The 23,624-nt window shown below is 38.4% G+C and overlaps 1 protein-coding gene across 1 annotated transcript; it reads left to right on the top strand.

Annotated features, from left to right (window-relative positions):
- Positions 1-8,657: 8,657 nt before the first annotated feature.
- RAB39B (RAB39B, member RAS oncogene family) lies at positions 8,658-13,697 on the top strand. Its single transcript, XM_027099669.1, has 2 exons — positions 8,658-9,406; positions 12,221-13,697. The coding sequence occupies exons 1-2, from the start codon at positions 9,192-9,194 to the stop codon at positions 12,645-12,647; spliced, it is 642 nt and encodes a 213-aa protein (XP_026955470.1). The 5' UTR covers positions 8,658-9,191; the 3' UTR covers positions 12,648-13,697.
- The last annotated feature ends 9,927 nt before the right edge of the window (positions 13,698-23,624 follow it).

Raw genomic sequence — 23,624 nt, 5'->3', positions numbered from 1 at the left:
CGGGAGAGGCCAAAAAAGAGAGAGGCCCGCGAACCGCAAAAAAAAAAAAAAAAAAAAAAAAAACCAATAAATGGTTCTGGGACAACTGGAAAGCTGTTGAGAAAAAAAGATCCATATCTCACACCATACACAAAAATAAACTAGATATATAGGGGTCTAAATATTTAAAAATATACCGTACAAGTATCAGAAGGAAATATTACAAAATTTTTCTTTAGCCTTAGTGAAGGGAAATACTTTCTAACTATGACTTAAAATCAGATGCAGCAAAATTAAAAATTGGTAAATTTGACTTCATAAAATTTTTTTTTATGAAAAGCCTTTACATGGTTAAAAAAACAAAGAAAGACAAACTGGGAAAAATATTTACAGCATATATTACAAATTAATAGCTAATATTTCTACTTTATGAATATATATTCATTTATATCTTTTACACATTTTTCCATTAAGATTTTGATCCTTTGTCCCATATATGTATATATGTGTGTGTGTGTGTGTGTGCGTGTGTGTGTGTGTGTGTGTATCTATGTATATACACACACACATATATATGCTTATCTCTATAGAAGAAACACAGAAAGGTAAACAAGAAGCAAATAAAATTGGTTAGCTACAAGGGGTGAAAAGAAATTTTTTATAGTGTTGACTTTTGTAATCAAGTTAATGTTCTACATAGTAAAAAGATAAAGTAAAATCAACAATGATAGGAGAACAATAATCGTAAAACAAACCAAAAAGATGAACTCAACTATACTTCAAATAATTAACAAACACTTTCAAGGAAAAAAGAAAAAAACTCACGCCAGTATTTTTTTAATGCAATTCTTTGCCTATATAGTCTCAACCTGAAAAGAACTCAGAACATCAGTAATATCGTGAACCATTCTTAGCAGGCTTGCTTTTTGAAGGGATATGGGAATAGCAATTTTGAAACATTCGTGGTTTTTTTTAAATTGTGAAGAAAAAAAGACTGTACTGATGAACGTATTTGAAGTTGGGCACAGTAGTTGCCAAGGGAAAAAAGTGAAAGTCTATAAACAAGTCACAGTATATTTTTCAAGAGTAATACATTAAAATTTCTTAGTGAGATTTTAAACTTTTAGAATATGTGAAATGAATGTCTACTGCAAACAGCAAACAGAGAAACACCTATCAGGAAAATTATAAAAATGTTACAAAGCAGAAATCTGTAGTATTTGAACCAAGACCACTCCCTCCCTTCCCACCCACCCCCCACCCCACTCATCGCTCCACTCCAGACTCCTGTAGCTTTCTCTTCCCTCCAGAGGGCTTTCTTCCTGGGAGGAGCAGTATATCAACATTTCTCATCCTGACCCCAACTAGGTGTTGCTGAGGCTGAGTCCCAGGCAAGTGTGGTTGAGAAGTGGCAGTTCTCCTCTTCCACTCAGCCCCCACTTACCAGACTGAGGCTCTACATTGGGTGCAGTGTGTTGAGAAGACTGGGGTCCTGATCATCTTGCTCTCTCCCTGGCTTATGAGTTGGTGGTTCCACTTCAGGCTGATGCCCCCTTCCGAATGTTCAACTCCTAGAGCAGGAGTGTCACTCAGAAAGAAGCTGGCCATTGTCCCCAATCCCAGTTCCAGAGCCCTGGCTCAGAGATTTTGCCCAAAGGGAGGAGCAGACCATAAAACAGCTAGCTCCTAATGTCTTCCCAAAGGAACTGATTTTATTTACAAGAGAGCATGGAGAAGTTCAAACCTAAGGGCACCCTCAAGAACAGTGGAGGTTGTAGTGAAAGGCACTGGGTAGAAACTTGTGGATTCAATGAAAATACAGACTCTCAGCCAGGTAGGAACCTTCCTGGGGTCGGAACAAATATCAAGCATGAACCTCAAAAAATATTCTTCAGAGAAGCTGCAATGTGATGATTGAATTAGTTTGAAGACCAATTTATGCTCGCAAGGCTTTGATGAAAACAATATATTATCAGCTGGCAATTTGTGGAGTTTAACAGCTGGATGTGGTCAGGCAAAGGAAGTCCTGCCCAAATCACTGTCATTCCAGGGTAAAACATCATGGGGGCGAGGGGACAGACTTCACTAATAATATAGTCCAGCTAGTCACTAAAGAAGAAGAATTAACAATAAAACCCTGGGGTGGGGAGTGGACCAACAGTCAGAATTACTACAATATATTGTCTAAAATATCTAGTTTCCAACAAAAAAATTATGAGACATGCAAAGAAACAAAGTATGATTCATACACTGGGGGTGGGGAAGTAGGCAACAGAAACTGCCTGTGATAGCAAGTAGCTGTCAGATTTAACAGAAAAAGACTTCAAAGTAGTCATTACAAATATGTTCACAGAACTAAAGGAAAGCATGGTTAAAAAAGTAAAGGTCCATACGATGGCAATGTCACATCAAATATAGAATATCAATACAGAGATAGAAAAAAGAACCAAAAGGAAATTCTGGAGTTGAAAAGTACAATAACTGAAATAAATAATTCACTAGAGGGGTTCAACAGATTTCAACTAGCAGAAGAAAGAATTAGCAAATTTGAAGACAGTTCAATAGAGAGTATTGCAAGCTGAAAATGAGACAGAAAAAGAATGAAGAAAAATGAACAGAGTCTCAGAGAAATGTGGGACACCATCAAGTGCACCGACATAGGCGTAATGAGAATACCAGAAGAGAGAGAAGAGTAGAAAAAATGTCCAAAAAATATCAGAAAACGTCCTAAATTTATTGAAAAACAATAACCCACACATCCCAAGAAACTCAATGAACTTCTAGTAGGATAAAGATAATGAGATTCACAAATAGATACATCATAGTAAAAATTCTGAAAATCAAAGAAATGATTAAAGTCAAAGAGAAAATCTTGAATGTAACAAGAAAAAAAATGACTCATCACTTAAAGGGGAACACCAATAAGATTAACAGTCAAGGACTTCCCTGGTGGTGCAGTGGTTAAGAATCTGCCTGCCAATGCAGGGGACATGGGTTCGATCCCTGGTCCGGGAAGATCCCACATGCCACAGAGCAACTAAGCCCATGTGCCACAACTACTGAGCCTGCGCTCTAGAGCCTGCAAGCCACAACTACTAAAGCCCACGAGCTCTAGGGCCCGCATGCCACAAGAGAAGCCAACGCAATGAGAAGCCCACGCACCACAACAAAGAGTAGGCCCCGCTCGCCGCAACTAGAGAAAGCCCGTGCACAGCAACGAAGACCCAAAGCAGCCAAAAAATAATAAAATTAATTAATTAATTTTTAAAAAGATTAACAGTCAACTTCTCAAAAGAAATAATGCAGGGGAGGGGCAAGATAGGAGTAGGGGATTAAGAGGTACAAACTACCATGTATAAAATAAGTAAGCTACAAGGATATATTATACAACACAGGGAATATAGCCAAAATTTTATGATAACTATAAATAGAATATAATCTTTAAAAATTGTGAATCACTATGTTGTACACCTGGAACTTATATAATACTGTACATCAACTATACCTCAATAAAATAAAGAACAAAAATGGTAAAAGAAGAAAATGCATTGGGATAACATATTCAAAGTGATAAAGAAAAACCATAAACCAAGAATCCTATATTCAGCAAATCTTTCAAAAAAGGAAAGGAGATAAAGACATTACAAGATAAACAAACAAGCAGTGACTGAATTTGTTGCAGACCTGCCTTACAAGAAATACTGAAGGAAGTTCTTCGAGCTGAAAGCGACTGCAGATGGCAATTCAAACAAACACACACACACAGACACACACAAAAAAACAGCACCAGTAAAGTGTTTATGTAATTATAAAAGACTTCATAAATGTATATTTTTCTCCTTTTTTTTGAACTGACTTTTTTTAATGTATAAAATAATATGTATATGGTGTGCTGTTGGGCCTATAACATAAAATGTAATATACTTGCCAAAAGCGGTGCAAAAGAAGTGACTGGGAGTCAAGCTATATTGGGCTAAGGAAATGACTACAGATGGCAAAGCAATAATTATAACAATGTATTGTTGGATTTGTAATATTAATGGACATAATAGGTATAATAGTAATATTAAAAGGGAGAAAAGGGAATGGAGCTCTATAGGAGTAATGTTTCTATATATTATATAGAATATATATATATATGGAATAAGGTAGTATACATCTGAAGGTGATTCTGATAAATTAAGAAATATTTGGTAAACCCTAGAGCAACCACCAAAAAAACCCCTCAAAAATATAACTTAAAAAATCATTTAAGAACTTCAAATGCTGCATTATAAAATATTCACTTAATGCAAAAAAAAGGTAATAAAGAAGAAATAGAGGAACAAAAAACCCCATAAGTTATATAAAAAAGAAAGAAAGAAAATGGCAGATGTAAATCAACTATAGCAATGATAACAATAATACCAGGAAAAAAGCAGAGATTCTGAGATTGGATAAAATAACATGATAAACCAAATGCAGTCTACACGAGACATACTTAATATTCCACAATACAAATTGATTGAAAGTAAAAATATGGAAATATATTATGCAAACAGCAAGCACAAGAAAGCTGAAGTGGCTATACTAATACCAGACAAAATAGACTTCAAAACAAGAAAAGTTACTGGAGACAAAGAAGAACATTTCATAATGATAAAAGGGTCAATTCATTCTTATTACAAATATATATGCATTGAAAAACAGAAATCCAAAATATACAGGGCAAAAACTGGTAGAATTGAAGTGAGAAATAGTTGTACAATAACAGTTGAAGACTTTATACTACACTTTCATTAATGGATAGGACAACTATACAGAAGATCAACAAGAAAATAGGAGACTTGGACCACACTAAAAACCAGTTAGACCTAATACATATATAGAGAACACTCCACCCAAAAGCAGAATATACATTTTTCTCAAGTGCACATGGAGCATTCTCCGAAATAGACTATATACTATGCCATAAAGCAAACCTTAAGAATTTTAAAAAGGTACAAATGATACAAAGAATGCTCTCTGACCACAAGAAATACAATTACAAGTAAATAGCAGGAAAAATGTGGAAAACTCACAAATATATAGAAATTAAACAAAACACTCCTAAGTAACAAATGGGTCAAAGGAGAAATCATAAAATAATTTGAGATAAATGAAAATGAAGATACCAATATCAAAACTTATGGGATGCAGATAAAGCAGTGCTCAACGTAAATGCCTATATTTAGAGAAAAGGAAGATATCAAATTGATAACCTAACTTTACACCTTAAGGAAGTGGAAAAAGATGAACAAACTAAATCACACAGAAGGAATGAAATACTTAAGATTAGAGCAGAGATAAATGGAGAGCAAATAAAAAAATAGAATAAACAAAACCAAAAGTTGGTTCTTTGAAAACAAAATTGACAAATCTTTAGCTAGATTGACCAAGAAGAAAAATAGAGAAGACTCAAATCACTAGAATCATAAATGAAAGAAGGGACATTACTACTGACCTTACAAAATTTAAAAGGAATACATAGTATTCCTTTATAAGGAATACTGTGAACAATTGTATGCCAACAAATTGGATAACTTAGATGAAATGGAGACATTTCTACCAAGATACAAACTACTGAAACTGACTCAAGAAGAAATAGACAATTTGAATAGAGCTATAACAAGTGAAGAAAGTGAATTAGTAATCAAAACACTACCCACAGAGAAAACCCCAGACCCAGATGGCTTCACTGCTAAATTCTAGCAGACATTTAAAGAAGAATTAATACCAGTTCTTCACAAACTCTTCCAAAAAGCAGAAAAGGAAGGAATGCTTCTCAGCTCATTTTATGAGGCCAACATTACCCTGATACTAAAACCGGAAGAGGACATTGCAATAAAAGAAAACTATAGACCAATAAATGTCATGCATATGAATGAAAATATCCTCAAAAATACTAGAAATCAAATCCAAAAACATATTTTTAAAATTATACACCATGATCCAGTAGGATTTATACCAGGAATGCAAGGTTAACTCAATATCCAAAAATCAATTAATGTAATTAATTAATTATACCAAATAGAATAAAAACAAATCACATGATCATCTCGAAGATGCAGAAAAACCATTTGACCAAACCATAAAGAATACACTAAAAAGATTGGGAATTCCCTGGCGGTTCAGTGGTTAGGACTCAGCACTTTCACTTCCAGGGCCCGGGTTTGACCCTGGTTGGGGAACTAAGATCCTGCAAAGCTGCATGGTGCGGCCAAAAAAAAAAAAAGTTGAAAAATATAAAATCAATTATATTTTTATACACTTGCAATGAACAATCTGAAAATGAAATTAAGAAAACAATTCACTCAAAATAGCATCAAAAATAATAAAATACTTAGGAGTAACTTAGCTAAAGAAGTGTAAGACTTGTAAACTGAAAACTACAAAGCATTGTTGAAAGAAATTTTAAAAGACCTAAATATATGGAAAGATATTCTATGTTCAAGGATTTGAAGACTTAATTTTGTTCAGATGGCAGTATTCCCCACATTGATCTACAGATTTAATGAAATCTCAATCAATATCATAGCTGCCTTATATGCAGAAATTAACAAGCAGATCTTAAAATTCATATGAAATTGAAAGGGGCCCCAAGTAGCCAAAAACAATCTTGGAAAAAGAGAGCACAGTGGGAGGACTCATGCTTCCCGACTTCTAAACTTACTACAAAGCTACAACAGTCAAGAAAATGTGGTACTGGCAGAAGACTAGACATAGACCAATGGAATAAAATTGAGTCCAGAATTAAACCAGTCTATGGTCAACTGATTTTCAACAAGGGTGCCAAAATCATTCAATGGGGAAAGAGGGACTTCCCTGGTGGTCCAGTTGTTAAGAATCCGCCTTCCAATGCAGGGGATGAAGGTTCGATCCCTGGTCAGGGAACTAAGATCCCACATGCCACGGGGCAACTAAGCCCACCCACCGCAACTACTGAGCACATGGGTCACAACTAGAGAGAAGCCTGCGTGCAGCAAGGAGGAGCCTGCAGGCCGCAACGAAGACCCCGAGTGCCACAACTAAGACCCGACGCAGCCAAAAATAAGATAAATAAATATATTTTTTTAATGGGAAAAGAATAGTCTCTCCAACAAATGGTGCTTGAACAAGTAGATATCCACATGCAAAAGAAGGCAGCTGGACCCCTACCTCACAGCATATATAAAAATTAACATAAAATGAATCACAGACCTAAATGTATGAGCTAAAACTACAAAACTCTTAGAAGAATGCTTAGGAGTAAATCTTCATGAACTTGAATTTGGCAAAGTATTCTTAGACATGACACCAGAAGCACAAGCAACAAAAGCAAAAACAGACAATCTTTACTTCATCAAAATTTAAAACGTTACACTTCAAAGGACACCCTTAAGAAAGTTCAAAAAGGACACACAGAATGGGAGGAGATATTTACAAGTCACATAACTGATAAGAGACTTGCACCTACAATATGTAAAGAACTCTTACAACTCAATAATAAAAGGACAAATAATCCAGTTTTTAAATGGACAAAGGGGGAATTCCCTGGTGATCCAGTGGTTAGAACTCCGAGCTCTCACTGCCAGGGGCCCAGGTTCAATCAATCCCTGGTCGGGGAACTAAGATCCCAAAAGCTGCTCGGCGGCCAAACAAAAAAAAAAAGGCAAAGGATCTGAGCCTACCTTTCTCCAAGGAAAATATGCAAATGGCCAATAAGAATGTGAAAATATGCACATTGTCATTAGTCATCAGGGAAATGCAAATCAAAACCACAATGAGATACCACTTCATACCCACTAGGATGTCTAGAATCAAAAAGTCAGAAAATAACAAGTGTTGGAAAAGATATGGAGAAATCAGAACCCTCATACGCTGCTGGTAGGAATGTAAAATGGTGCAGTCACTGTGGGAAACAGTCTAGAATTTCTTCAAAGGATGTAACATATAGTTACCATAGGTCACAGGAATTCTACTCCTAGGTTTAAACCCAAAAGAGCTTGAACACAAACAAAAACTTGTTCAAACAAAACTTGTACAAACAAAAACTTGTACATGAATGTTCATAGCAGCATTATTCGTAATAGCCAAAAGACGGAAACAACCCAAATGTCCATCAACAGATAAATGGATAAACAAAATGTGTTATGTCACCCAATGGAATAGTATTCAGTTATATAAAGGAATGAAGTCCTGATACATGTTACAATGTGGATGAACTCTAAAACATCATGGTAAGTGAAAGAAGCCAGTTACAAAAGTCTACATATTCTATGATTCCATTTATTTTTAATGACATCAGATTGGCAAGATTTAAGAAAGAATATCATATATGATGCTTGAAGTAATGCCAAAAAATGGTCTTTTCACACCTTGCTGACTAGAATTTAAATTGCTCAGTATGTTTGCAAAGTATAATGCCCATATATATAACATTTAAAATATTCATACTCTTTGACTTCCTGGTCTTTCTTATTAAGACTCTATTTCATAGAAATAATGTACGTGTGACTATACTTAAGAGAATATTGCAGCATTGTTATGGCACAAGGAAAATAGTTGGAAATGGAGAGATGCCAATGATTCTTTATTAATTGCAAAAAGCAAGTGTCAGAGTAATGGTCCAGTTCGATCAAATTTTTGTAAAATCAAACAGCAATAAATATGTATATGTATATATATTTTCATAGAAATACACGTGGAAGAATATATAACAAACTTAATATCTTGGGGAAGTAGGGGGCAGATAATTATAGACTCCCTTTTTGTGTATTTTTGTATTGTTTCGTTAGTTTTAATGAAGAGGTGTTACTTTTGCAATTTGAGAGATAGAGAAAATTTTTAATTAAGAAGAGGAATTAGAAAGGAAGGGAACGAGCTCTTTTCCCGGCCATTTCTGTGTGCGCTCCTCTTACAGACAGTGCGGTCCTGGGCGTCGCCGCTACGTGGAGGATTACAGTAACCCTGTAGTCAGTGATGAGTCAGAGTGCGTGGTGCTGATGCTGCTGCCATTTCATCACCTCTGCGAGCGCAGCATCCATCCCTCCTCTCTCCCTGCGCCTGGGCCTACCTCGCCTCAGGCTGCCAGGCCAACGATGCGCTCGTGGCCGATCTAGATCAGGACCGAGTCGCGCTCTCTGAGGTCTCGGCCGGGCGCCCCCATCTCGCCGCCCACGGCCTGGGCCAAGGAGACCTGCCGAGCCCCGGCCATGGAGGCCATCTGGCTGTACCAGTTCCGGCTCATTGTCATCGGGGATTCCACGGTGGGCAAGTCCTGTCTGATCCGCCGCTTCACCGAGGGCCGCTTTGCCCAGGTTTCGGACCCCACGGTGGGGGTGGATTTTTTCTCCCGTCTGGTGGAGATCGAGCCAGGAAAACGCATCAAGCTCCAGATCTGGGATACCGCGGGTCAAGAGAGGTTCAGGTGGGAGCGCAGCCCGGGCCCGCGAGCAGTGGGAGGGTCTTTGGGGCTTGCACCGTCCCTGGGGAAAGAGGACTTCCTGGTCCTGGTCGCCGCCCTTAGGGAAGGTAGCGAGGGTCTGAGAGTTTCTGCTCAAGCCCACCTTCAGGTAGCTGGGAGTTCAGTGCAGGGAAAGATGCACCCTGGCTGGGAAGGCCAGCCAATGATACATACTGCTCGCACCACAACTGCACCAACCTGCCCCTTGGTGGCTAATAAACTAGAGGGAGTTGATCACTGTAATTCATCAATTTCAGTCCCTATACTACATTTCGAAAATGTTCCCAGGTCATCCTAATGTAACTGACAGATATAGATAGATGATGTAGAGATAGAGAGAAAGATAGCTAGATATAGATATAAACATAGATACTATATAGAAATATATATATATATATATATATATATATATGAAATAGACACTGATGATTGATGCCTTCTTGCAACCAGCAGACATTGAATGATCAGCCACTATATGCCAGACACTGCACTGTTTCTGGGAAAACAGCCTGAGGAAACTCCTGCAAGGGGATGCCATGTAAACAAAACAGACATAGGCATTTCCCTCTTAGAATGTCTGTGCTAGCATACTGGGGGCAAAATAGACCAGCAATTACACAAAAAAGTGCCTTGTTCATATTTGTATGCCACTGCCTACCAGAACGCTTAGCACATATTGAGTACTCAATGAACAGGTTTAATTTTCTCTTACAACCCTTTGGTGGCCCTTGTAGTATGTATCGTTTGTAATTATATGTATGAACACAGATGAGGGAAGGCTAAGTGGAGAAGATGAGGCCTGATGAGTGTGATACCCAAGCAAAACAGGAAAAGCCCAGGGCAAGGAAGCAGCGTGTGTGAAGACAGAAGTGAGAGAGAGCAGTGTACACGGAAAACTTTGAGCTACAGTCATGCCGAGCAGCAGGAACTAGATTAAGAGGGCTCAATAGCTCATGTTTAGGATCGTTTCTTCATTTAGCTATATCGAACACTAATCAGGCGTAGAAGATGCTGCTTAGGTGGTTGAAGAGGGGTGGGGAGAAGAGAAAATTTCAAATATCCTTGTTCGGGTTCACTTTGAACTTGTGATTGCATTTCTCATATTATAATAGAAGAAAGGTATCTTTTATGCTTATTGGAATTTCGTTCTGTATGAACATCCTTTTCCTATCCACTGATTATTATTTATTGGGTGATAGTGATTTCTAACAGCTCTTTATATATTAAGAACATTTATCCTTTTCTGTCATGGATATTGTAAACTATTTTCCCAGTTTTTCATTTGTCTTTTAACTTTCTTTAAGAACATTTTTTGATGTATGTGAGGTTTTAATTTTTATGTAGCCTTGTGTTGTATTTATAAAGAAAGGGCTTTGCTACTTTCTAAATAGTCACAAAACATTAATGTAATAATGTATTTTAGAGCTTTGACTACAGCTTGCCTATTGATTTCTTGAACCAAGCCGTTCACGAATCACGATCTTTGTTCACGTTGAATTTTCTGGTACACCTACCATTCTCCATGAATCTTCAAACATAAGGGAATTAGAAATGCTTTCAGTCCTTATGGCTGATTTGCCTGCTTCTGGAGGCAAACTCAATTTGTAAGCTTTGTCCTTACCATCCTCTAGCTTGGGCTTTAATTCCCTGGAAATTGTTTATTCTGTTACCACTGGGCCATTTGTCCTAAGCCTTAAGCTATTGAGTCCCTCATTGTTTACCTTCATCCGAGGAGACAGAAAAACTAAAAATAAACATAGATCGAAAAGCACAGTAGTAAAAAGAACAAAAGCACAGTAGTCTAAAGCAAGTGACTGTTCCAGCAGGTAGCTCTACAATGTCGAATATGCTCTGAGAGAAGTGCCATAATGCATATTGAAAATGAAGCTCCTCAAATCAAGAAGCGAAAATGCATGCGGTCTCTTCTGCTTAAGAAGTAGAGAAAATGGATAATAGGTTTTAGAAGCATTCTAAAGCATTCTACAGTGCTTTAAATAAATCATATTATTTTAAGGGGAAGCTTTGGCTATTTGGGCAGTTTTTCCCAGCTTGTGGCTCCCGAGTGAGTCTCTTCAAAATGTGTCAGGAAGTGGGGCCAGCAGACACTTGGCTCAAGGCCTTTGCAGACCATCCCTCTTTTTCCTATTCCCACATGGCCTGGAAAATAAAAAACAAAATTATGCTCCTCCTCACAGAAGAGATTGAGGACCCCTGTTAGATTAAAATAAAAATATAATAATAGACAAACGTGGTAATGATAAATGGGAAAAAATGGAGTATATTGTAATATACCTATATACTTATAAGCATTTTCTGTCAGCTATCGTAAATTCACTCTTATTTTTTAGAGAATCCTTTTCCAACTACTATAATTTGTAATGAGTTCTCCAGGTCACAGAATACTTTAACATCCATTATTTCATTTGCCTCATGATAACCTGTTACTTAAGCATCCCACTGAACAGAAGAGGAAGTCTCATTCAGCTATTCAGATGTGGGCGTGGAGAGTTAACTGTGGCTCTTGCCTAAATCGAGGGAAAATGCCTGTATGTCCATGAGCGTTCGTTTCTAGAAGATTCCATCTCAAAGTTTTGTTCAATTGAGAATTCATATATCATTATTATTATGGAATGACATTTGTATTGCTTTGTCTAAAAAAGAAAACAATTTTCACCAAAGGACTGTGTCACTAACCAGAGACAACAGAATACACTGAGTTCGTTGAAGTGCGGGAGTTTGGGCGTGGCCTTCATTCTTTGCTTCTTTCTTGTGTTGCAGATCCATCACTCGTGCCTACTACAGGAACTCAGTAGGTGGTCTGCTCTTATTTGACATTACCAACCGCAGGTCCTTCCAGAATGTCCATGAGTGGTTAGAAGAGACCAAAGTACACGTTCAGCCCTACCAAATTGTATTTGTTCTCGTGGGTCACAAGTGTGACCTGGATACACAGAGGCAAGTGACTCGCCACGAGGCAGAGAAACTGGCTGCTGCATACGGCATGAAGTACATTGAAACGTCAGCCCGAGATGCCATTAATGTGGAGAAAGCCTTCACAGACCTGACAAGAGACATATACGAGCTGGTTAAAAGGGGGGATATTACCATCCAGGAGGGCTGGGAAGGGGTGAAGAGTGGATTTGTACCAAACGTGGTTCACTCTTCAGAAGAGGTTGTCAAATCAGAGAGAAGATGTTTGTGCTAGTCAGCCCTTTTATCTCCAAAACATGCTCTCCCACCTGAACTTAAAAGTGATCAAAATGAATAGAATCATCGTGTGACTGAAGAGAACTTAACCTCCATATTGGATCCCAAGTGAGCCTCCTCCCCAAGGGGCCCTTGGACAGGTGATGGGCGGGCGGGCGGGCGGGTGGGTGGGTGGGTGGGGGAGCCTGGGTGCTGGGACTGGCACTTTTTTGTGGTCCATGCTGGGCAGTGGCCGCTCTGTGTGCCCTTTGTGGACCGCATGTCAAGGAGCTGAGGTCTGGGGAGCTAGGCCCCAGAAAAGTACACCCACAGTCAGGACAACTATTTCTTGGTATTTCAGCTCATTCATAGGTCACGATCATAAAGAAATACGTAAAGGGGAGAAAAGTATCACATTGGGAACAATTAGCCAACCTAAAAAAGAGTATGAGATCCGCTTAATCAGTGAGAATATCCTGCACTAAACATATGTGCTGGGTTTGGTTAAAAGGTACCAGTTAGCTTCTAAACAGCTCATCTGTAAAATGAGGGGTGTGGACCAGCCTTTTACTAAGACCCTTTCAAGGCCTGGAGTTCTAGTGAAAATGGTGTGAATGTGAAAAAGGGAGGCTATTTACACACTGTTACTGTCACACTTGAAAACATGTACAGCCTTGTGAAAGAATAACCAGCTGTGTGTAAGAAATTGTCCCACGCAAATTATCGTGTAAGTAGAAGAGAGAAATACTGTAACTCCAATGCCCTCTTTCCCCTCTGACCACGCCTGGGGTTCACTGCATCGGCGACTGCAATCTGAAGGTAAACACCTGCTCAACAGGAGGTGCTGTAAGCCTTACAGACATGTTACAGTTCGTTGACTTACTTATTTGATCATCGTAACAAGCCGTTAGGGTTTCTTCCCCCGTTTACGAAAAAATTAACTGAGGGGCAGGAGAGTCACTTGACCCCTGGTTCTTGTTTCACTGCATCATCCTGCTGTCAGATGAATAAACTGTTATTGTTTGCTTTGGAAGAGACATGACTGTAAATAAATATTCTCTACATGTTAGGATATGTTTCCTTATTGATTACAACTCAGCTATAATCCTGAGGGAACCCGGGCATGAGTCGAAGGTAAAGCCCATTCAGGTATTATTGACAAGAGGATTTTACACAAGTGAATAACTGCACAGTGAAAACACGTTAGAACTGTTCGGGCTGTAAATGTTCTTATCACTAAAACACAGTGGATGTATTATTGAAAGGAACCAAATACAGCAATGGGGAGTGGGATGGGGATAAAATACTCACCTCACAATGACCTTGGCCACTTGTTTGCCTTATGCCTACCCTGGGTTCCTGTCTACCCTAGAAAGTCAGCTCTCAGTTCTCAGGTGAACAGACAGCTAACTGCATCAGAAACTTGGAATGGTTGACTTGAGGTTCCATTATCTTCTTGCAGAGACGTGATGCTTTAAATGATGTTTTTGAATTGTAGCCAGTTCAGCTAGGCAAAAGCCATACTTCTCACAGTAAGAAAATAATTCTGATTAGACTCGCCTTTCTCATATCCATTGTGATAGGAAAGCCTGAGGATGGTAAATTGCTTTGAAATATGGTACTGAACTTCAGGATGGATGTAACCAAATCTGAAATTTGGGGGATTTACTTCAGCCGGAATAAAGAAGTCAAATCATGAAAATCATGGAAACAAACCACCTTGGACCTACGTGCAGCATCAACCCCAAGTGACCCAATCATCATCTCTTCCTTCGTTTAGCATGACCTGGCTTGGGTGGAGTAATTAAGTTGCCAGCTTTGTGGTTGTAGAAGACAAACAAAAGATAGTAAATTGGGTTAACACAAAGTTTCATCAACTACTATACTTAATTATGTTTAGAAGATTCTGAAAGCAAGATTATCCAGTGGATAGATGAGAGTTGACTGTATTCTGTCAGTTCAAAAAAAAAGGTACAAACAAAACTCTACCGTTTTCTTGACTTAAATACATCATATGTATACTTTTCCCATTCCTTTCATTTTTTAGGCAGGTTTAAAAACTCTCAGCATAGATCCAGCAGAAGTGGCTGAGCTTAATTGCTTAAACAAGTTCTCGAACTTTAAAAATCCTTTTAGTAGAATTCAGTGCTGTTGTCACTGCAATAACTGGGTTTTAGAAAATGTGTGAAAAAATCAGGTGTTAACACAATATTAAGGCTAAAGCTTTAGAAGCTATTTCATTACATAGGTGAAGACAAGATAAACTAACTTGTAACAAAGACCACAACTGCATGTTGGATTAGATTGTCTCATATTCCAGAATAAAATGTACTGTATACTTTTCTTCACTTTGTTGTGCACTGTAATGAAATGTGAAAAAGATGTTTTCTTTAGCTGTATGTGAATGAAAATATGCTTGTATTTAGTAAAATGGTTGATTATGTGACTGTGAGATTCTAAGTGTGTGTTGTAGCTGTTTCCAGAGGAGTCTGTCACTCGTGTAGCAACCACTACAAAGAACATCAGTTAGCTGTGACATACGCTATGCACGACAGTATCTTAAAGCCAGAAAGTTATATGATCATCATGTTGAAAGTCACAGAGACCTCACTAAAGCCTGGAAATCCCATACCACTTTTGGAAACATCAGTTCTGTCAAGCCTAAATCTGAATCATTGCAATTTTTAGTCAAGGATCTTTTTGTTTAAATTTTAACCATTTTAAAAATTAAATTTATGTATTTATTTATTTTTATTATTATTTTAAATTTTTGGCAGCGTTGGGTCTTCGTTGCTGCGCACAGGCTTTCTCTAGTTGCAGTGAGCGGGAGCTACTCTTCGTTGTGGTGCGTGGGCTTCTCACTGCGGTGGCTTCTCTTGTTGCAGAGCATGGGCTCTAGGCACGTGGGCTTCAATAGTTGTGGCTCACGGGCTCAGTAGTTGTGGCACGTGGGCTCAGTAGTTGTGGCTCACGGGCTCTAGGCGCACAGGCTTCAGTAGTTGTGGCACGTGGGCCTAGTAGTTGTGGGTCGTGGCTCTAGAGCACAGGCTCAGTAGTTGTGGCGCACGGGCTTAGTTGCTCCGCGGCATGTGGGATCTTCCTGGACCAGGGCTCGAACCTGTGTCCCTTGCACTGGCAGGCAGATTCTTAACCACTGTGCCACCTGGGAAGCCCTTAACCATTTTTATTAAATAGCTCCTAAATTTTTTTGTTGTTTTTTAATTGAAGTATAGTTAATTTACAATATACTCATTTCAGATGTACAAAATAGTGATTCAGTATTTTTATAAATTATACTCCATTTAAAGTTATTCCAAAATATTGGCTGTATTCCCTGTGCTGTACAATATATCCTTGTACCTACTTTATTTTATACATAGTAGTTTGTACCTCTTAATCCTCTACCTCTATCTTGCCCCTCCCCCTTCCCTGTCCTCATTGCTAACCACTGGTTTGTTCTCCACATCTGTGAGTCTGCTTCTGTTTTGTTATATTCAGCAGTTTATTGTATTTCTTAGATTCCATATATAGGTGATGTAATATTTGTCTTTCTCTGTCTGACTTACTTCACTTAGTATGATAATCTCTAGGTCCATCCATGCTCCTGCAAATGACAATATTTCATTTTTACGGCCAAGTAATATTCCATTATATATATACATATATACATATATATACATTATGTATATACATATATATTCCATTATATATATACATTTTATATATATATATATATATATATATATACACACACACACACACCCCATTATATATACACACACACACACACGCACACACGCACGCACACGCACGCACCACATCTTTATCCATTCATCCGTTGATGGACTTTTAGGTTGCTTCCACGTTTGACTATTGTAAATAGTGCTGCTGTGAACACTGGGTGCATGTATATTTTTGAATTAGAGTTTTTGTTTTCTTCAGACAGAGGCCAGGTAGCTTATTACAATTGTTGTCTTCCCTGGAAAGTCTTCTTTTCTCCAGGCTAAATTGCCTCAGTCTTTTCAAGTCCTCCTAAGGTGTGCTCTTTGTGTCAGGATGACTTGGAGCATATAGACACTGCCTGGGGTTTATAGCACATGTTTGGGGGAGGGTAATCAAGGGGAAGATGTTTGATTCTGAGTCTGGGCACAGGTACGCTGAGTTCTGTGCAGCTTTATCACTTTTATAATCATGAGTGAAGGAGGGAGAGAGGGAGGGAGGGAGGGAGGAAGGGAAGGGGGGAAAGAGGGAGGGAAGGAAGGAAGGACCAACAATGCAACAGCGTTTAACATAGTTTATCACTCTGCAGGGCTTGATTATCTTTTCTTCAGTTATATTAAGTCCCTTGGTGACCTCATTCAGTTCCATGGCTGTAACTACCAAGGAATCCTGAATTTCTATCTCCAGCTCGTATCTTTCCCATGGACTCTGGACCTTTAGAAGCAACTGTGTAGCCAATATCTCCATTTGAGAGTCTATTAGGATCAGAAATGTAACATGTCACACCGTCATTTGTTGCCTGAGTTACTGTGAGAGCTGATTTCACTGCTTCCACTCTTTGCCCCACACTCTATTCTCCACACAGAAGGAGACTAAATAGTCAGACTCTATGTTGAGCTGTCAGGAACAACTTCTGCAGTCACATCTTCTCTAGGATCAGGAAGCTGCTTGCAGATTTTGGAAGCCATTGGTTTCAGAACTTGATGGAGGTGAGGGAGAAATCCATGCAGACATCTTAAGGCAGAGAATTCCAGATTGAGTGAAGGGCAAGTACAAAGGCCCTGAGGTGTGAAGGTGCTGGGTGCGTTTGATGAACAGGAAAGAAAACTGTGCAGCTGGAGTAGAATGATCAACAGGTCAGAAGTAAGAAACAAGGTTACACGGGTGATGGGATGGGGATGGACTTCACTTTTAAGGGTTCTTCTGAAGGCCATTGGAAGGACTTTGGGTTTTCAGCTGACTAAAATGGATAACCACTGGGGAATTATGAGTAGATGATTATTCCCTGGGGAACAACAAACTTTAGGGAAAGGGAACTTAGAAGGAGAGAATGGAAAACCTGGAGAGCACAGTGTCACAGGAAGGAGTAGACAATAGTATCACCATGCAGCGTCTTTCTGGGCTCAGAAAGACGAGGACTAAAATATATCCATAGCATTTGAGGAAGTCATGCACGACCTTTGCCGGCATAGTGCTGGTGGAATGATTTCTGCCTGCACCAAGCCTCTCAGGAAGTCAGTGTTCTTAGTTCTGTGGGAGGCCCAATTCTTTCCTGGTTCTCCATTCTCTCTTCTCCCTAGACAATCTTACCTACTCTCATGACTTCAGTTATTGTCTTTGCATTGAAGACTCCCAAATGAAGGACTTCAGCCCACTGAGCATTGTACCAATACAACCAACTTGCCTACTAAACACATCCACAAATTCCTCAAGCTTCACCTATCCAGTATGAGATCAACATTTATCAAAACGTGCTCCTTCAACCCCAGTCTTTCTTATCTCTATAAATGACACCACCATCTACCCCCTTGTTCAACACAGAAACTCAAGAGTTATTCTTAATTCCTCACTTCCCCTCACCTCCCATATTAAATTAATCATCAAGCCCTATCAGCTCTACCTTCAAAATATATCCAAGTCTGCCATTTTCTCCGTCTCCATTGCTATCACGTTTGTCTAAGCCACTATCAACTCTTTGCTGAACTACTTAATATCTTAATATCTACTTCTGCTCTTATTCCCATGACACATTCTCAACATAACAGCTAGAATGATCTTTTCAAAATGCAAGTCAGACCAAGTCATTCACCTGCTTAAAACCCACCAGTGGTTTCTCATCACACTTAGAACAAAATCCAAGCAAACCTTACGTTTCTTAACATGGCTACAAGGCCTTGCATGATCTGGCCTCTTGACTACTCTAAATATAAGGTCCATGAAAGTAAGAAGCTTATTCATCTTGTTCACCAGTATTTTCACAACCTGTACCATAGATATAGGCTTGAATCATCAATAAATATTTGAATGAATGATATTTTTCTTGCCCTACTTCAATCCAATGACCTTGACTGTTACTTCACTTCCATAAAATACACACATGGCCCCATCCTAAAGCATTACAAAATTTTATACAACCTCTGGAATTCCTCTCCGATTACAAGCTCTGGTTGTCCACTCTATCCCTTGAATCCTGTTTTAAACTTCTTTAGAACCTTCAGGCAATCAGTCACTGCCCATTGCCAGTCTATCAATCAAGGTACCCCTTGACTTTGTTTCTCTCCCTCTGTTTTCTGGCTCTTCTGGTCAACTGCATTCAAGTCATCAGTTCCTAAAGAAAATGGCTGTTAAAAGTTTGATCTGGGCATCCCTGGTGGCGCAGTGGTTGAGAGTCCGCCTGCCGATGCAGGGGACACGGGTTCGTGCCCCGGTCTGGGAAGATCCCACGTGCCACGGAACGGCTGGGCCCGTGAGCCATGGCCACTGAGCCTGCGCGTCCGGAGCCTGTGCTCCGCAACGGGAGAGGCCACAGCAGTGAGGCCCGCGTACCGCAAAAAAAAAAAAAAACAAAACAAACAAAAAAAAAAGTTTGATCTATTTCCTTCTAGATTTTTTTCATTTTACTTTTCAAAAGGTTATTTAACAGAGTGGTTAAAAGTGTGGATTTTGGAGTAAGACAAACATGGGTTCAAATTCTGACTCTACAAGTCTCGATTTTCACATATATTAAATTGGATAATAATAGTATTTAATCTATAAGGTTGTTGTGAGGATGAAATGAAATGATCTACATAAAATACTTAGCAAAAGCCCTGGCACTTGCTGAACGTCACACAGTAAACATACTCAGTTTATGTATTATGTTTGCACCTAAATGAATCTTTTTCATAAATGGTATCATGCAACACATACTGTGCTGTTACCTTTTTCACATACAGTATATTTTCTGTGAATGCATGATGGCAGTAGCTATTTTTGCTCATATGATAATATTTCTACAGTCAATCAGTGCCTAGTACATTTTTTTTTTTTTTTTTTGGCTGTGCTGAGCGGCTTGTGGGATCTTAGTTCCCCGACCAGGGATTGAACCCGGGCACGTGGCAGTGAAAGCATCGAGTCCTAACCACTGGACTGCCAGGGAATTCCCCATATTTGTTGAATGTGATCAGAAGGAATTAGCTGACATATTGAAGATGACGAAGCAGACATAGAAGAAAGCTGGGTCCTTCATGACGCCACTGAGCTACAGATTTAACTATCCTGAAGCCACTCTATATTAAGACGTCTTATTACAAGAGACAGTAAATCCCCTTTTAGTTTATGCCACTTTTTTCCACTTGTAGCTGAAAGACTCCTAACTAATACAACAGAATTCTATTATACGTATGTACATACAATAAGTTACTTAATCAATTCTCTTTGGTGAACATTAGGTTATGTACAATGTTTTGCTATTATAAACCAATTCCTCAATACATACATATCTTTGTGCATCTGACCAATTATGTCCTCAAGTCAAAGGCATAAATGTGACCAATTTATGAATCAAATAATATACACATTTAAAATTTTGATATAATTAACCAGATTGCTCTCCAGAAAGGCTTAACTGAATGCCCATGAACAGTGTATAATAATGCCTATACTGAGTATTATTGTGAATCTTTTAACTCTTTGCAAATCTGAGAGGTGAATATATATAAATATTTTAAAATTTGCATACCTTTGGTTAGTGGTTTTCTGTTCCTTGCTGCTGAAAATAGTCCTAACTAATAAAAAACGTGCTTTGGGGCTTCCCTGGTGGCGCAGCGGTTGAGAGTCTGCCTGCCGATGCAGGGGACACGGGTTCGTGCCCCGGTCCGGGAAGATCCCACATGCTGCAGAGCGGCTGGGCCCGTGAGCCATGGCCGCTGAGCCTGCGCGTCCACAGCCTGTGCTCCGCAATGGGAGAGGCCACAACAGTGAGAGGCCCGCGTACCGCAAAAAAATAAAATAAAAAAAAAAAGGTGCTGGCTTTTATCTTATTAATTAGTAAGATCTTATATATGGAAAACAATTGTTTTTTTTTAGAGGTTTAAATGTTTTTATATAAATTTATTTATTTTTGGCTGCTTTGGGTCTTTGCTGCTGTGCACGGGCTTTCTCTAGTTGTGGCAAGCGGGGGCCACTCTCCTTTGCGGTGCATGGGCTTCTCATTGCAGTGGCTTCTTGTTGCGGAGCACAGGCTCTAGGTGTACGGGCTTCAGTAGTTGTGGCTCACGGGCTCTAGAGCGCAAGCTCAGTAGTTGTGGTGCACGGGCTTAGTTGCTCCGCGGCATGTGGGATCTTCCCGGACCGGGGCTCAAACCCGTGTTCCCTGCATTGGCAGGCGGATTCTTAACCACTACACCACCAGGGAAGTCCTGGAAAACAATTCTTTATCCATCACATATGTTACAATATTTTTTCATGTTTTTCTGACTTTTTATTTATGGTGTTTGGTAATACAGAAGTCTTTAATATCTAATAATAAATAATATCACTTATTATTACTAAATAAGTTAATACTAAATAATATTTGGTATTTATTATTTAATAGTTATTTAATATGTTGTCTCCAAGAAACTGGAAACAGCTGTCTCAGAGTTGGGGAACTGGGTGGCTGGGGGGCAGTTGTGATTTCTGTACCATGTACCTTGTTATTTTTCTTATATGGCCTCTTTTGTTAATGCTTTCTGGCAGTAATGGTAGATTTAGATAGACCTTCTCCACCCAAATACTAGAAAAACATTTTGCTATGATTTCCTATAATGGATTTAGGGTTCCTTTAGGAATTGACTTATGTATAGAATGTGGAGGTAGGGATAACTATTTTTCCCAAATGCCTAGTTTTTTAACCCATACCATCCACAGAATACTCCATTCTATATTTTACCCCTTTCGAACATTAAATTTGAATATCAAACATATATACATGAGGGGGGTCTGTTTTTGGACTCCTGTATTATAGTTCATTAATCTGCCTATTCCTGTCCTAATACTACATTGTTTTAGTTATGATAATTCCATAATATGTATTTATGATCTCTTTTGCCTTCAAAATTTTCTGATATTCTCATGCAGTATATTAGAACTTAAGAATAAATGTGTCAGTTTCTTTATCTATTCATATGTTGAAAAAGCCAGACACAGAAAGAAAACAAGTACATGATCTCACTTGTATGTGGAATCTGAAAACCTCAAATACATAGAAGCAGGCACAGGGGGGCGGGGAAAATGGGGAGATGCTGGTAAAAGGGTACAAAGTTGTAGTTATGTAAGATGAATAGGTTCTGGACATCTACTGTACTGAACACTGGAAATCTGCTAAGAGACTAGGTTTCAGGTGCTCTCACCACACACACAAAAAACAGTAACTATGTGAGGAGATGGATGTGTTAATTAGCTTGACTGCAGTAATCATTTCACTATGCATATGTATATCAAACCATCACATTGTACACCTTAAATGTATACAATTTTATTTTAAAAGTAAAATAAGTATAAATGTGTCATGACTCCCCTCAGGTAGGATTAGGATTTTGATAGCATTAATTTACTGACACTGATAGAATATGTCATTCCATTCATTTAATCCTTAATTTAATATTTATATATCATAGATAGGTTTTTTTCTCATTACCTGTTCTAGTTGGTTATTTCTACTGTGTAGGAAATCTGTGGATTTGTGTATGCTTACATCTTGTAAACAGACACATTACTAAATTCTCATTAGTTTTTCAATTGATCTCTTCTGTTTTCTAGGTAGACATTATAGTCTACAAATAATGATCATTTTCTCTCTTCCCTTCTAATGTTTACTATTATTATTATTATTTTGGTCTTCTTTCACTGGCCAGAGCAAAATGATGAATAACAACAGGGATGGTGTGCATCTTTGTCTTGCTCCTGCTAGAAGAATTTTAACTTTAAATTATCTTTATTAGGTTATAGAACTTTTCAAGAGTGTATGTTGAGTTTTTCAAATGTCTTTCTTGTACCCATTGAAATAATCAAATGGTTTTCTTCCCTCAGCCTATAATTAGTTGTATTAGTAAATCTGTTAATGTTTAACAATACTGCTTAACATTCTTAGCATAAACTCTACTTGTTCATGGTGTTATGTTTTAAACACTGCTTGATTTAATTTACTAATATTTTATTAGCATCTTTGCATCTATATTCATGTTTGAGATTGGTTCATAAGAGTATTTCCAAAAAAGTAGTCCGCAGGGATTAAGAGGAATTGGGTTGGGGTGGGGGGAGGAACATACAGTCAAATAAATTTGGAAAATTGTGGATTAAACAAAGCAAAATAGTATTCTGTAGGACTACACTATTACATATAGGGGCTCTCCTCAACCCATATGACAAAAAAATTCACTTTCTCAAGGATTTTAAAGAATTACTATTCAGTGAGAAACACATTGGAAAATGTTGATCTTTGGTGCTGTCAGGTGTGGCATCATGGTTATTCTGGCCTTATGAATTCATGAAATGGTTGGGAATCTGTCTTTTTATATACCTTAGAATAGTTTAATCCATCAGCCTGGATTCCAGAGTGAAGTGGCCCCAGGGATTGGGATTGACTAACGTAGCATTGCACAGCCTGTCCAGATTAACACATGCATCCTTGTGGGTAAATGTTGGTAATTTATATTTTCCTTGAAAGTTATATTTTCTATCTAGAATTTCAAATGCACTGGCATACAGTTGTGCTTGGTATAATTTTAAAATATCTGTATTGGTGGTTAGAAACCTTTCATTTATAATGTTCTATGTTTCTGTGTTTTATTATTCAGAGGAGTTATTAGAGGTTTGTCTATTTTTATCGGTATTTTCAAAGAACCAGTTCTGTTCTTGGTTTTATCAATTTGATCTTTTCTGCATTGTAATATATTAATTTCTATGTTATCTACATAAATTTATACTTTTTGTTTTTTCGGGTGAGTGGATACTTCTCTGGTTCTTGAATGTTATG

The sequence above is a fragment of the Aethalodelphis obliquidens genome, unplaced genomic scaffold (assembly GCF_003676395.1).
Source record: "Aethalodelphis obliquidens isolate GAN/ISIS:26980383/991018 unplaced genomic scaffold, ASM367639v1 scaffold136, whole genome shotgun sequence".
Classification (NCBI taxonomy): domain Eukaryota; kingdom Metazoa; phylum Chordata; class Mammalia; order Artiodactyla; family Delphinidae; genus Aethalodelphis; species Aethalodelphis obliquidens.
Note: the sequence above shows the minus strand (reverse complement) of the source record. Positions and strands in the feature narration are given on the sequence as shown.